At 42.7% G+C, this 15,908-nt stretch overlaps 1 protein-coding gene across 3 annotated transcripts in view; it reads left to right on the top strand.

Annotated features, from left to right (window-relative positions):
• MTR (5-methyltetrahydrofolate-homocysteine methyltransferase) overlaps window positions 1-15,908 on the top strand; it is a 110,676-nt gene that overhangs the window by 49,540 nt on the left and 45,228 nt on the right. For all 3 annotated transcript variants that reach the window (XM_082425502.1, XM_082425503.1, XM_082425504.1), the window contains 5 exons: window positions 3,117-3,296; window positions 5,850-5,966; window positions 6,280-6,420; window positions 13,748-13,837; window positions 15,355-15,507. In XM_082425502.1, the coding sequence (XP_082281628.1) occupies window positions 3,117-3,296; window positions 5,850-5,966; window positions 6,280-6,420; window positions 13,748-13,837; window positions 15,355-15,507 (681 nt within the window). The remainder of the gene's footprint in view (window positions 1-3,116; window positions 3,297-5,849; window positions 5,967-6,279; window positions 6,421-13,747; window positions 13,838-15,354; window positions 15,508-15,908) is intronic.

The following is a 15,908-nucleotide window of genomic DNA, read 5'->3' as shown; positions in this document are numbered from 1 at the left end:
TTCTTAACTGAAGCCTCCTACCTACTGATGGCTGCCTAGCTTTACTACAGCTTAAGAATAAACCTGATAAATCATAAAATCATAAAAGATATTTATTCCTCCTTCTTGGCCCTTAGATTTGCAGTATTGTCCCTGAGGTTTCTTCTAGCTCAGCCTGAGAAGGTGCCTCTCACTCTTCAGTGGTTCTCACCTGGGCTGTATGTTAGTATTGCTAAGGGGCTCTTTAAAAATACTGTTGCTTAGGTCGTCTCAGGATTCTGATTGAACTGGTCTCGAGTGAGGTTCAGGTATTAGGATTAGAAAACGAAATTTCCTCTGGGTTATTAAAATGTGCCACCAGAGTTGAGAGCTTCTGGATCTTTGAAATCCTCAAGCCTTGAAGCTTATTAGTATGTTTATCTCACAACCCTGGCTGAGGAACAGGACAAAGAGAACCTTGGAGAATCTAACATGATATGCTCCTGGCAAAGGGCTGTCCATCGAAACTCTGTGCATTCTTAGATTTGCTTGTTTATTCAGAAGACAGTAGCTGTTTGTCTGTTAATGTGGCAGGTAGCATACTAGGTGCTGGGAGAACAATTTGACAGGGGCCTCATCCTTGCAGAGCTGATAGTTGATGATTCAGTTCTGACCTAGAAATGAATTCCTGTCCTGTGAGATGTTATTCATGGCTCAGAGAAAGAAATGACCAGGACCTACCAACCAAACTAGGTGATGAAGAAATACTAACAGCACTGGTAGCCCCAAACCCCTGTGCCTTTTCTCTTAGTGAGCTTAGCTGGGCCATGAACCTAGAGCCTAGAACTCTGTTTGGCTCTCTGTGAAGGGGGAAATAAAGTCCAAGACTGAAGGTGACCCTGGGTGACCTGCTCTTGGCCACTTTCTTCTGGGCCCACATCTTGATCTTAACCTTAACTTTATCGCTAACTGAAGGAAGAAGGAAGAAGTTTGTTGAAGACATTCAGTTAAGGAAGATGAGAGCCTGCCACCTTCCCTGAAGCCTGGAGCAGTGGGGCTGCAGAGCCCACTCCTTGTGGTCCTTTCCCTGGGCCCCTTGGTCTGCTAAGTCATGGGAACACATCCCCAGCAGGAGGTAAACTCTAACCCCAGCAGCTGCAGGAAGCAGGGATAGATTAGACATCACGGAGAACAGTTGAAAAAGAACACCAAAGTAGGCGAGCAATCAGAAACCTAGATCTGAGGGAGTTCTTTTTATAATTCCCCCGCCACGCCTTTCTCTGGAGGCTGGGGCCTCACTAAATGTCCTTGAACTACTGCAGTGTCCGCACCCCTTATCCCTGTGGTCGCCTGAGAGCTCGCTCTAGAGGTCAGGATGTGTGTGATCAGCAGCTTATTGACCATACTTCATGTTCACATCTGGTCAAGGGTATCCTCCCTCCAAGGGGTCAGCCTGGAAGACTCAACACTTAATTCAGTGGTGTTGGACACTTTTCAAGAACGTTTTGCACATTGATTCAGAACTGTATGTGACTTATTTTTTTGGAACCACTGTAGTGATTGCAAGTATTCATTTTTTCTTCAGAGCAGATTTGTTGTTTTTCTACAAACAGAAATCATTCAGCATGAAATTCGTTGAATAAGCCTCGCGTTGAGGTTGTAAATTTGACCTGAAGACAGTTTCCATGACCAAGTTCAGAAACGCCTTGAGTCGGGGCTTCCCTGGGGGCGCAGTGGATAAGAATCTGCCTGCCAATGCAGGGGACATGGGTTCGATCCCTGGTCCGGGAAGATCCCACATGCCACGGAGCAACTAAGCCCGTGTGCCACAACTACTGAGCCTGTGCTCTAGAGCCCATGAGCCACAACTACTGAGCCTGCATGCCACAACTACTGAAGCCCGCACACTGCAAGGAAGAGTAACCCCTACTCGCCACAACTAGAGAAAGCCTGTGCACAGCAACGAAGACCCAACGCAGCCATAAATAAGGAAAGAAAGAAAGAAAGAAAGAAAGAACGAAAGAAAGAAAGAAAAGAAAGAAAAATGCCCTGAGTCAAAGCCTCATTCATTCATTCATTCAACAGTAATATTGAGCACATCCTCTGGCAGGCACTGCCCTAGGCTCTGGGGATACAGCAAGACTGATTCTAGCTCACGATGACAAATTAATAATAAATAACAAAACAAAAAGGAATAAACAAGTTGCCAAATAAATATATTTTCTAGAAGGAGAGATACCATGAAAAAGAGTGGAGGATGCAAGAGGGGTGGCAGGGGGCTGGTTTAGAGATGGTGATTAAGGAAGGCTTCTCTGAAAAGGGGACATTTGGGTGGAGACCTGAGTGATGCAAAGCACAAAGCCATGTCACAGTGTGTTCCGGGCAGTGGCAGTAATGAATAGAAAGGTTCTGAGGGAGGACAAGCTTGGTGGGTTTCAGGAACATCAAGGGAGCAGTGTGAGGAGAGTGGAGTAGATGAGGGGGCAATGGTAGGAAACAGAATTGGAGGCATGGGACCTGATTCTGAGGATGATGGGAAGCAACAGGAGAACTGGGATTTGCTGGAGTCCGTGCTTGGCTTTCTAGGGTCACTGTTTTGAAAAGTAATATTTATATTTACGACTTAAGGCACAAGTTAGTTAGCTAATGCTATGGTGGGTGGGGTTGGAGGTGGGGAATAAATACACATCTATGAATCTGTGTAGACTGTTACTGCAGGAAGGTCCAAGAAAGCCTGGGTGATGGGTCAGGGTTAGGGCACTGCAGGCAGGTCCAGAGAGAAAGGGCACGTATTTTTTTTTTTTTTTTTTTTTTTTTAGGGCACGTATTTTTAAATTTATTCTTCAGTAGTAGTAGAATTTTTATCATATGTGTGTATTTTTAAGAAGCCTGTTTATTAATATACCATACGTGTGTGTAAGATTTGATCTTTACAGAAGTAGTGTAGCTGTTTGTGTTGATGAAAACACAAAGGGACTTTAAACCAATTCCTCCTTGGAGATAATTTGATAAACATTTAGAGGTTGCTTGGCATTTGGATTTCTATGAAATCCAAGCACTGATACTTAAGCTCTTTCAACAAGTGAATTGTCCTTCTGTTTTCATAGATAACACCTCATTTTTCTATTTCAAATTGCATCTTTTACTCCTTTGCCCAGGCAACAGAAACAGACACCAAAGTCAGAGTGTGCACCCGGGCCTACCATCTCCTTTTGAAAAAACTGGGCTTCAATCCAAATGACATCATCTTTGACCCTAATATCCTCACCATTGGTACTGGGATGGAAGAACACAACTTGTATGCTGTTAATTTTATCAATGCAACAAAAGTCATTAAAGTGAGTATGAGTATTTTTCTCCTTTCTACCCAAGACATTGCTTAGATTTATCACATGGCTCCAGTGAATAGTTTGAGCTAACATATATATTTATTGGCAAGGAATATTGACATTCTTATTCTTAGGTGGTAAATTGGTTTTCTGAAATTTAGGGGCCTTTATTGTTTTTCTTTTATATGTTATTTTATACTGTGAAGTAAAGCACACATACCGGGAAATATAGAAAAAATAATAGAGTATGATAAATAATTAATTATGAAGCATGTAATAGCTTTCACTTTCACTTGTGTCCTGAAATGGAACATGGGTAGTGCCCCCATGGCTCTCCCTTTCTCATTACACCCTCATTCTGAATTTTATGCATGTTTCAACAGGCTGAGTTTTATGATTCTACTTTGTTGCTTTTCTTTAAAATTTTATCACTTCTGTATACACAGTCAATCTGAATTATCCATAGATTTTGTATCTGCAAATTCACCTACTCACTAAAATTTATTTGTGACCCCAAAATCAATACTGATGGTGCTTCTGCATCATTCACAGGCATATGCATGTGCAGAGTGGTGAGAGAGCTGAGTGCCTGACCCACGTGTTCCAGATGAGTCAACAGGGTTGAACCTCTTGGTTCAGCCCTCATTCCGTAAACAAGTGCCCTTTTCATGGTCCGTTTAGTGCCATGTTTTTCACATTTTTGAGCTTTTTCTTGGTGATTGATTTCTCTATTTAAATGGCCCCCATGCATTGTGCTGAAGTGTTGTCTAGTGTTCCTATGTGCAAGAAGGCTGTTATGTGCCTTATGGAGAAAATATGTGTGTTAGATGAACTTTGTTTAGACACGAGTTGTGGTGCTGTTGGCTGTGAGCTCAGTGGTAGGAAATCAACAATATATACTAAACAAGATGTCTTTAAATGGAAACACATATAAAACAGGGTTATATGTTGATCAGTGATGATAATTTTGGGACCAGAGGTTCACGAACCTAACCCTGCATTTCCCATGGGAGCAGTGCTTTTTTTCCCCAATTTGCAGTGTTTGCAGTGACTTCATAGAACATAACTATCACAAATAATGAGAATTAACTGTATAAACAGTATAGTTTTGCCTATTTTTGAGCTTTAAGATTCTAATGCCTTTTTTCCTCACCCAGTCTCATTTTAACGATTCACCTGTGTTGTTGTAGCTGTACTTTGTTCATTTTAATTAATGTATAATATTCCATCATATACCTGTTTCATAATTAACTGTTCTGCTGTTGATAGACATTTGGTTTTTTGTGGGTTTTTTTTTTTTTTTAATGTTTTATTTTTGGCTGCGTTGGGTCTTCGTTGCTGCCTGCGGGTTTTTCTCTAGTTGCGGAGAGCAGGGGCTACTCTTCCTTGCAGTGTGCGGGCTTCTCATTGCGGTGGCTTCTCTTGTCGCGGAGCACGGGATCTAGGCATGCAGGCTTCAGTAGTTGCAGCACATGGGCTCAGTAGTTGTGGCTCACGGGCTCTAGAGCGCAGGCTCAGTAGTTGTGGCGCACGGGCTTAGTTGCTCCGCGGCACGCGGGATCTTCCCGGACCAGGGCTTGAACCCTTGCCCCCTGCATTGGCAGGTGGGTTCTTAACCACTTCCCCATCAGGGAAGTCCCTAGACATTTGGTTTGTTTCCAATTTGGGTATGTTATGAGCAAGGCTGCCATGAGCGTTCTTGTATATATCTCTTGTATATATCTCTTGCATGAGCTTCCCTATAAAATATACCCAGAAGTGGAAGGGTTGGGTCACAGTAGCAGACAGTGACCAGCTCTCTCCCAAAATGCTTGAGCAAGTTTGTACTTTAACCAACAGTAAGTAAGAGTTCCTGTTGTTCCACATGCATACTAATGCTTGATATGTCATAAGGTGTGGTGGGAACCTCAATTTCCTTTTGCCCTTTTAAAATTAGTCAAGTTTATAGTGAACCTGGGAGTTTGTTCATTTAGGCAATGGAAGCCTTCTAGTAGCTTGTGCCTTCCGTGAATGACCAACTACTCTCTGTCTCTCTGTTTGTTCTCTCTGTCTGTCTCTCTCTCTCTCTCTGTTATCTGTCTCTGTTTCTTTCTTTTTCTGTTATTTATCCAGCAAAGTTTTTTTCTTTTTAGCTGTGCGGTGCGGCATGCAGGATCTTAGTTCCCCGACCAGGGATCGAACCCATGCCCCCTGCAGTGGAAGCGCAGAGTCTTAACCACTGGACTGCCAGGGAAGTCCCTCTCCAGCAAATATTTTATGGCATACTCACCATGTATTGTGGCCCTATCATGGTCCCTGCAGAAGTATACAGAGATAAAGCAGAATTTTTTACTTTCCCTTAGGGAGATTAGAGTCTAGTAGGAAAAACTATGAAGCACTGCCTTTGTGATGTCCTGATATGCAAGTTGTGGTCTACGTCTAGCTAAAAGAAGCTCTGAAATACTTTGAACTCTATGTTTGGTTTTTTTTTTACTTTCCACTGTTATAAATAAAGCTTAAGGGATGTGATTGCTGCTTTTGGCAAAGTAGGGAAATCTTTTCACATTTTAAAATTTTTTTCAGGAAACGTTACCTGGAGCCAAAGTAAGTGGAGGTCTTTCCAACTTGTCCTTTTCATTCCGAGGAATGGAAGCCATTCGAGAAGCAATGCATGGGGTTTTCCTTTACCATGCAATCAAGGTATAGTGGAACACCTGTTAACCCTTTGACACCAGCTTTTACTTAGGGCAGGGGTTTGCAGACTTCGGCCCACAAACTAACTCTGCTCTGCTTTATTCAGAGAGTTCTGTGAATACAGTTTTATTAGAACAAAGTCACACACTCTCACTCATATCCTGTCTATGGATGCTTTTATGCTACAGCAGCAGAGCTGAGTGGTTGCGACAGAAGCTGTGGCCTACAGTATTTTCTATCTGGTTCTTCACAGAAAGAGTCGCTGACTCCGATTTAGAGTATCCCTAGAAATCCTCATTTTTCTTTTTATTGCCCTTAGTTTGGTATGGACATGGGGATAGTGAATGCTGGAAGCCTTCCTGTGTATGATGACATCCACAAGGAACTTCTCCAGCTCTGTGAGGACCTCATCTGGAGCAGAGACCCTGAGGCCACCGAGAAGCTCTTACACTACGCCCAGGTAGGGAGAGGTGTTCCGATGGACGGCTTTTCCTATCTTTGAATCTTTCATTCACTTAGTGTTATTAGACCTTCGTTGTAGAATAGAAGCAAGGATCCAGCCGTGTCTTTGAATCATTGAAAGTTTCTACAGAGAGTTCTAGAGAAGGTGTTTTCATTAGGGCAAGGAAGGAGAAGCAGGCCTTACCCATCTGCTTCAGTATTCTTAATTTATATTTCTTTAAGTTTATTTTAAAATGTAAAATTAATTTTTCTCATACCAAAGTAACACATATTAACTCTAGAAAATGTACAAAATACAGGTAAGCAAAAGAAGAAAATAAAAATTACTCATAATCCTACTACCCATTTTTAACCACTGTTGAGATTTTGTTACAACCTTCTAGTCATGGTTTTGGTTTTTTTCAGTACGAATATGTGCTAATAGGTGTGTCCACACACACACACACACACACACATACACGCACACTCACATTTTTAATAAAAATGTTAACTATATTCTCAATGCTTTTTTGATAACCCGTTTGTTTAGCAGTATACTGGGAACATCTTTCCATTTTATTGGATATTTTTCTACCTCATAATGTAAATTGGCTACTTTGCATATTTTGTTACAGCTTTATATTTGTATTTATACCTGTTTATATTAGGATCTAGTCCAGTTGTGGCACAGTTCTACAGTTCAGGGTTTGAGGTCTGTACACATTTGATCTATAGACATGAGAATAATTTTAGTTAATCCAAAAATCAGTTCCTTGTTTCCATTTATTATGTGTTCGGCAGTCCTAGGTGTATTAAGTATCTATTATGGGTGCTGCTTCCTAGAACTCAGTTTAAGGAAAGATGAGATCTTTACCTCAAGAAAACTTACTTTTTAATTTATTTCAGAAAGTGATAGCAAGGGAAGACATTTTTCTCACAAAGCACGTTGGGAAAGTGGTAGAATGCTTTTGTGTGTGTTGCCACCTGTGTTAATGTTTTCCATGTTAAAATCTGAATTCATCTCTGGCAGAACTCCTAACTTTTCCTCTTCCTTCGAAGAGTACTGAAATGTTCTAGAAGAAGGATAGGACAATTTAGGATTAACTGCATCCTTGATTTATTAGCCTCACGGGAGACAAGATTTAGATTTCTGAAACCGCTCATGTTAGCCTTAGGTTCATTCAGCAAGGCTGAGTGGAGTTCAGACTCAGTGCCAGTGAGCACATGACCCTCCTCTCAGTTCCTTGGGACATTTCTGATTTCTCATGTGGACCCAGGACGGAATGTCTTGACTGTTGCAAATATAATCAAGTTCTGCATCACAGCTCATTACATAAGAAACAGTGCCTAGCTTTCCTTCACTATTTCCATGATTGTTTCTACTCAGGTAGACAAAGTGCTTAGCCCAAGACGTGAGTGTGAAACACTATTCAGTTTTTGTCTTAGCCTGCCTTCCACTTAGCGGGGGATCCTTCATGAATCACTGACTAAAACAGGCTTCTGCTGAAGGCCAGAAGGGCATCATAGCTTCTATATCAGGAAGTTATACTAGAGCGTTCTTAATTAACCCATAAAGTGATGTGCTATTTCATCTTCTCTACTGTTCAGATGAGACAGCTCTCGCTTAGGAAAGGTAAGGCTCCATAAGCCTATTCTTATATACGGTTTTGCTGGTCTTGTATTTTATATCAGTCATTCTTTTCGGTCTTTGTTCACTTTCAGTATTTGCTTACAAGTTTTTGTTTCTCTATATCTTGCTGAGCTACCGAGAGGTTTTGCCCCTGGGGCACAGCTGAAGATTAAGGGGGAAATCTTCATCACAATTGCAAGGGTTCAGGCTTCCCTGGTGGCGCAGTGGTTAAGAATCTGCCTGCCAAGTCAGGGGACACGGGTTCGAGCCCTGGTCAGGGAAGATCCCACATGTCGCGGAGCAGCTAAGCCTGTGCGCCACAACTACTGAGCCCGCGTGCCACAACTACTGGAGCCCGCGCACCTAGAGCCCGTGCTCCGCAACAAGAGAAGCCACTGCAATGAGAAGCCCATGCACCACAATGAAGAGAGCCCCCGCCTGCCGTAACTAGAGAAAGCCCGTGTGCAGCAACGAAGACCCAATGCAGCCAAAAATAAATTAATTAAGAAAAAAAAAAAATTGCAAGAGTTCAACAATCCATCGTATAAACAAGTGCCTCCCTCTTCATGTAAGCACAAGGACTTATCACAAGCCATTGACCCCTCTGTCAAGTAGGCTGTCTACATTCAAGGTGACTTCTGTTACCAGTAAGGAATTAATAACCAAAACAGGTATGCTTTCATCACTGCCAGGAGTCGTCAGCTCTGTAGCCATTCCTCAGGATACACCGAGTGCAAAGGGAGCGTGAAAAGCAGGAATATTATGAGACAAATAAGGGTTGAGGAATTATTTTCTATATAAGAGAATGATTATTTCTTTTTCTTATGAAATGATGAACTCTGCACCCAAGTTTCATCTGATAGATTATTCAATATTATTATTAAAAAGGGTGGAAAGAGTCCTGTCTCTGATCTTCCTAAACTCTCTAATGGGCTTTATTGAAAAATAATTCCCCTGATTTGGTGCAGGCTGAACTGTGGCGAGTAAGTTCCAGGTGTCATGAGACCATGCAATTCCCGTGGAGTTTATTAGGCAGTACTCTTTGGGCATGAACGGGGAGGATCTCTGCTCTGGGTGGGATGGCTCTTGAATGGCCATCCATTGTGAGAATACACAGGTCCCCAACTTACGATGGTGCGAAAGCAGTAAGCACTCAGTAAAAACCATACTTTGAATTTTTGAATTTTGGTCTTTTCCCAGGCGAGCGATATGCAGTACCATCCTCTCTCCTGATGCTGGGCAGCGGCAGCAAATCACAGCTCCCCGTCAGCCCGCCATCACGAGGGGGACAACCACTACACTTACAACCACTCTGGACCGACACAGCCGTTCTGTTTTTCACTTCCAGGACAGTATTCAATAAACTACATGAGATATTCAACACTTTATTATAAAATAAGCTTTGTGTTAGATGATTTTGCCCATCTATAGTTTAATGTGAGTGTTCTGAGCATGTTTAGGGTGGGCTAGGCTAAGCTATGATGTTCAAGGTTAGGTGTGTAATTGTGTTTTCGACTTACTGTATTTTCAATTTATGATGGGTTTATCGGACGAAGTATTCTTGATACTTTTCTGGAAAAAAGGCCATCTGTTCCTTGATCCGGACTTGGTGCTTCTGACTGCCAGTGGGCACTCACGCTCCCCTTTGGTTTCTTCTCGAGGAGTTTCCTCCTTTGATGCTGGTCCAGTTTAATATCAAAACCAAAACACATGTCCCCACGAGGACCCTGTGAAGCGGGAGCTGCTCTCGAGCAGTAGATGAAGGAGTTGAAGGAGTAGCCAATGGACTTGGCAGTTGAGTGGCCACTCTGCTTGGAAGCTTTCTGTTTTGGTGTAGCCAATGGACTTGGCAGTTGAGTGGCCACTCTGCTTGGAAGCTTTCTGTTTTGGTGTAGCCAATGGACTTGGCAGTTGAGTGGCCACTCTGCTTGGAAGCTTTCTGTTTTGGTGTAGCCAATGGACTTGGCAGTTGAGTGGCCACTCTGCTTGGAAGCTTTCTGTTTTGGTGTAGCCAATGGACTTGGCAGTTGAGTGGCCACTCTGCTTGGAAGCTTTCTGTTTTGGTGAGCTTCCTCGGTGTGTCTGGTGTCTGGCTGACTTAGTGTGTGAAACTGCAGCAACTTGTGTTTAGATCATGGAGGGTGTCCTACCGAGTAACTAGTTGGAAAGCAGATGGGCACAGCATGCCAGGTCGTACTTCTGAAATAGCTGCTCTTAAATGGTACCATTTAAAATATTGATTTTCTGAAGCATGTTTATCATTTATGAGGTGGGGTAGTGAAATCCCTGACACTGTAGTGAAATCCTCACTGGCCTTCACTGCATCCTCGTTTCCCACTGTTCATAATCACACACGTATCGACCCCTCCCCACCCCTGCTGTGCAGAGCACTGGTGTTTTTCTGTGAACACACCACGTCTTTTTTCCAAGAGTGTTTGGAACACTCTGCCCTGTTTTTACTTATCAGACTCCATCCTGCAGGCAGGAATTGCCTGACTGTGTGGCTAATAGAACAAATGGTGTTTACATGTATCAGGTGATGTGAATGTGAGCTTTAGAAGGACTCTTTCTTGTTTTTTCCTTTCCTTTTTTTTTTTTTTGTGGTGTCACACAGCTCTAGTTTCATATTTTCTCTTAAATAAAGGTCAGAGTACATAGTCCATGGATTTTGGAATTTTTAGTCTTTTTAATTGAGGTATAATTAACCTGTAGCATTAGTTTCAGGTGTGCAGCGTAATGATTTGATATCAGCATCTACTGTGAAATGATCATCACAGTAAGTTTAGTTAACGTCCATCACCACATTTTTTTTTTTTTTTTTAGATTCCAAATATAAGTGAGATCATACAGTATTTGTCTTTCTCTGTCTGACTTATTTCACTTAGCATGATGCCCTCAAGGTCCATCCATGCTGTTTCAAATGGCAGGATTTCCTCTTTTCATGTCCAAATAATATTCCATTGTATATATATATATATACACCACACTTTCTATATCCACTCATTCACTGATGAACACTTAGGTTGTTTTCACATCTTTGTAAATAATGCTGCAATACATATATATATATATATATATATATATATATATATATATATATATATATACATATATTTTTTTTATTGCCATCTTTAAGGTTTTTCAGCATGCGAGAGAGGCATTGGTCTCTCGACATGTGACAAAGCCCTGCGTCATTCAGTTACCCCAGACCTCAACCCTGGAGCTCCCTCCAGGCCCTTCCTTCTTTCCTACCACACTGTCCATTACTTGATGCCTTTATGTTTGTCCTTTCCTCCTCTTCCTGTTCCTACCGCTGTAGTTCAGGCCTTCATCATGGACTGTTAAAATATTCTCCCCCTTCTAGGGTTCTCTTAAAAATACTACTTTGATGGGAATTCCCTGGCGGTCCAGTTGTTAGGACTCGGTGCTTTCACTGCCAAGGGCCCGGGTTCAATCCCTGGGTGGGGAACTAAGATCCACAAGCCATGTGGCCAAAAGAAGAAAAATTACTACTTTGAATGTTACTCTGCAGCTTCAGAACTTTGTATTGCATTATTCCCCCACCTCCACCCCTACCACCACTGCCTGGAAGGTTAAGTCCAAACTCCAGAGCATGGATTTCTGGCACTCTGTGACTTGGCCTCTACTATCCTGCCCAAACATTGCTCTGGAAAATCTGTTCTTGTTCAGGATTAAATCATTCAGCTAATATTTACCCAACTCTTGTTTTGTGCTTTCTGTACTTAGAGGATCTAAGTAGTAAGAGAGACGTGCCCCTACAGAGCCTGCAGCTCAGTGAGACATGCAAAAGTGTGTAGAGGCAGTTGTCATCGAGTGTGGTGGGTAGGTGCTGTGACAGGGCATGTATAGGATGCTCTAGACTGCTTGGAAAGGACACTGAACCCAAAGGTAGAGGTGGTCAGGGAAAGCCTCCCAGAAATGCTGGGTCAGGTGAGACCTGAAAGCTCAATAGGAGTTAGCCAGGCTAAGGTTTGGGGTTGGACTGTACTGGTATTGCCTGCCAGAGGAGGAGTATTTGCATCTAGCTGGGGCCTGGCATCTGGTAGGTGCTGAATAAATGTCAGATGAACGGAAGTGAAGGCCGGGGGGCGGTGAAAGAGATGATGGAGAGTGTAAGGAATTGAAACGTCCAAGACGGCTGAGCTCCTCAGGAGTGGCAGAAGGTGAAGCTGGGAGGAAGTCAGGTCAGGGCATTGTATGGCGTGGAGAGGAGTCGGTACCGTATCTGGAGAGAAATAGGGAACTTACGGTGAGTTTTTTCCCATGGGCGCAGTTTGATCAGGTTTGCATTTTGGAAAGGCCCCTCTGGCTACAGGGTGGAAGATGCGTTGGAGACCAGGGTGATCCTGGCCTGTGGAGACCAGTTAGCTGCTTGCAGTATGAAAGTGGAAGCGGGGTAGAGAGAAAAATTGAGACGATGTAATCATTAGGACTAGGCGATTGATTGAATGTGAGGAATGGATGGAGAGTCAAGAGTGATACTTAGGTTTATGGTTTGGGCAACTAGTGCCATCAGTCGAGATGGAGGAAACAGCATGCCATTCACCTTCCATACCGTGATCATTGTGCTTTTGTCCCTTTGCTGAATCTGTCAGCTGCTTCGAGGTCTCTCTTCACCACTCCAGTTTGCGATGATCCGCAAAATTCCTAGCCTCGTCTGTGTCATCTCCTCATTCAGCCCTTGGCACGTGCTTTCTCTTTAGCTTACCTTTCTTTGTGTATTTCCACCTCCCTTATGATACGGCACAGTCCCCGAGAGCACAGTCTGTGTCTTGTGTGCCCACCTCCGGGATGATTTCTGGCTTAGCTTCATTACAGCCTCTCTGCACATATCTGTGGGTAGTGATGGTCCTTGTTGAGAACTTTAAAAGCTCATCAGATATGAGGTTTAGCTAGCTTCTCTTACTGTCCTGGAAATCTTTGGTTCTAAGATGCTATCTTTTGGGAAAAAAGGAAAGAAAAAAAATGGAGCCTCTGTCTCTCTACTAAGCATTCAAATCCTAGTGGTGATCATTTTGTAATTATAGGAATATTGAAACACTATGCTGTGTGCCAGGAACTAACATAGTGTTGTAGGTCGATTATGCTTTAAAAACAAACAAACGCGTAGAAAAAGAGATCAGATTTGTGATTACTAGAGGCAGGGATGGTGGGAGGGAGAACAGGATAAAAGCAGTCAAAAGATACAGACCTCGTAAGATAAGTAAGTACTAGGGGTGTAATGTACAACATGATAAATATAATTAATGCTGCTGTATATTATATATGAAAGTTGTTAAGAGAATAACTCCTGAGAGTTCTCATCACAAGAAAAAATGTCTTTTTCTTTTTCTTTTATTTTGTATCTATATGAGATGATGGATGGTCACTAAACTTACTGTGGTAAACATTTCATGATGTATGTAAGTCAACTCATTATGCTGTATACCTTAAACTTACACAATGATTGATGTATGTCAATTCTATTTTAATAAAACGGGAAGGAAAACATTTTTTTAAAAATAAAAGTTCAAATCCTAAAAGACTTTTCTCTTTCCATCTCTCCTTACCTCAAACATTTACCAAGATCTTAATTCATGCTGGATACTCTACTAGGGCCTTGAAATGTAAAAGAAGAATAAGGCATAGTTTTTTTCTGCCAATTAGCTGAGTAAGTGACCTGTTGTATCATCTCTCTGTCCAAATTTCAATCCAGACTCAGGGCAAGGGAGGGAAGAAAGTCATCCAGACCGATGAGTGGAGGAATGGCCCCATCGAAGAACGCCTTGCATACGCTCTTGTGAAGGTGAGTGTGGGCTGGAGGCTGGGGCTCGTCCTGGGGGCCGATGATGTGGCTGGAGGGGAGGTGCTGCAGCAGCTGACAAAGGAGGTTCCCTGGACCACCCTGGGTGATTTTGCCCTCCACGCACCCCCCCACCTCCAGCACCTTTGGTAGTATCTAGACATACTTCTGGTTTTCCCAACTGGCGGTGGAAGCTTTTACTGGCATCCAGTGGCCAGGGATGCTGCTGAACTGACCATCCTACAATGCACAGGATAGGCCTGCACCACAGAGAATTATTCAGTCCAAACTGTCAGAAATGCCGAGGTTGAGAAATGCTGTCCGAGACCAAGTTGCTGTCATTTGGTCAACAAGCCAATCCTGGCTCTTCTGCTATAATTGGAATTTTAGGCCAGATAAATAATCTCTTGGCTTCAGTTTTCACATTTGTGAGTCTGGAAAATTTCAGAGTTTTTTTTTTTTTTTTTTTTAATTAATTTATTTCTTTTGGCTGTGTTGGGTCCTTTGTTGCTGCGTGCGGGCTTTCTCTAGTTGCGGCGAGCGGGGGCTACTCTTGGTTGCGGTGCGCGGGCTTCTCATTGCGGTGGCTTCTCGTTGCATAGCACGGGCTCTAGGCGCGCGGGCTTCAGTAGTTGTGACACGCGGGCTTCAGTAGTTGTGGCATGCGGGCTTCAGTAGTGCGGCACGTGGGCTCAGTAGTTGTGGCTCACGGGCTCTAGAGCACGGGCTTAGTAGTTACGGCACACGGGCTTAGTTGCTTTGCGGCATGTGGGATCTTCCCGGACCAGGGCTCGAACCCATGTCCCCTGCATTGGCAGGCGGATTCTTAACCACTGCGCCACCAGGGAAGCCCCAGAGTTCTTTTTTTGCCTCTAGGATTTAACTTTTAATTTCCTGGACCTTCTGAGATTCACCTACTTAAGGTTGTGGAACTAGTCAGCCACCTCTAAGGATCCTTGAACTGGGGATGCTGGAGGATTAGGGCCTGAGCAGTGAAGGCAGGACAAGTCAGTAGAAGCTTCATGGACTGAACTTCGTCTAAGTGTCCTGCCCATTGTCATCCCTCCCCCCACCCAGCCCTGTAACATTACAGTGAGAAAACATACTGTTTTCACAGGAGATATTTGTTAATATATAACCTGTTAAACCACTAGGAAAAAAAGTGTATTTTATTATGAATTTGAACTTCACTTATTAGTACTCCTTCTGTCACTAATTTTTCACTTTTACTCAATATTTACTTTATATCAATAAAGCCGGCTAAGCACTTTACACTGGTTATCTCATTTAACCCTCAGAATAACCACATGAGGTTTATACTGTGTGATATATTAATCGAGGAAACTGAGGCTTAATGAATTGTCTCAATTAGTGATAGGAGCCAGGGTTTGAACCCATGCAGTCTGATTCCAAAACCCATAATCTTAAGTATTTCCATGATTTATTCTTTGTTGGCTATTTGAACTTAAGCCAATTTTTTCTGTGATATTTTTCCTATTTTTTTGTGTGTGTGTGTGTAGGGCATTGAAAAATACATTATTGAGGATACTGAGGAAGCCAGATTAAACCAGGAAAAATATCTCCGACCTCTGAATATCATTGAAGGGCCACTGATGAATGGCATGAAAACTGTTGGTGATCTTTTTGGAGCTGGAAAAATGTTTCTACCTCAGGTTGGCAAATGGCGGGCGGCGGGGGGGAAATTTTCACAATTGAAAGAAAAAGCCTTTATCTTTTAATGCATAGTAAGTTTGGGTATATTTCTCAGGTTTTAATTTTGACAAGAGCTCAGGGGCATTGAGATGTGATTCTGGTCATTCTTTCTCTAAATTCATTTTTAGGAGTAGTCTGGAAAAGTCCATCTAGGCTGGTGTGGAGGTTAGAGGTCATCTGGATATTCCCAGCATTCTAGTCTTCATGTTCTGGGCTTCTGTATCACTTCTTACCCTAACACCTGTCTCTCCTCCACCCCCAAATTAAAATAAAACCCAAGTTATACAGAGTGCATTAAGTCAGATAAAGAAAAACAAATACCGTATATTAATGCATGTATGTGGAACCTAGAAAAATGGTA

Source organism: Balaenoptera physalus, assembly GCF_965194825.1.
Source record: "Balaenoptera physalus genome assembly, chromosome: 14".
NCBI lineage: Eukaryota > Metazoa > Chordata > Mammalia > Artiodactyla > Balaenopteridae > Balaenoptera > Balaenoptera physalus.
The sequence above is the reverse complement of the archived record's forward strand: the minus strand, read 5'-3'. Positions and strand labels throughout refer to the sequence as shown.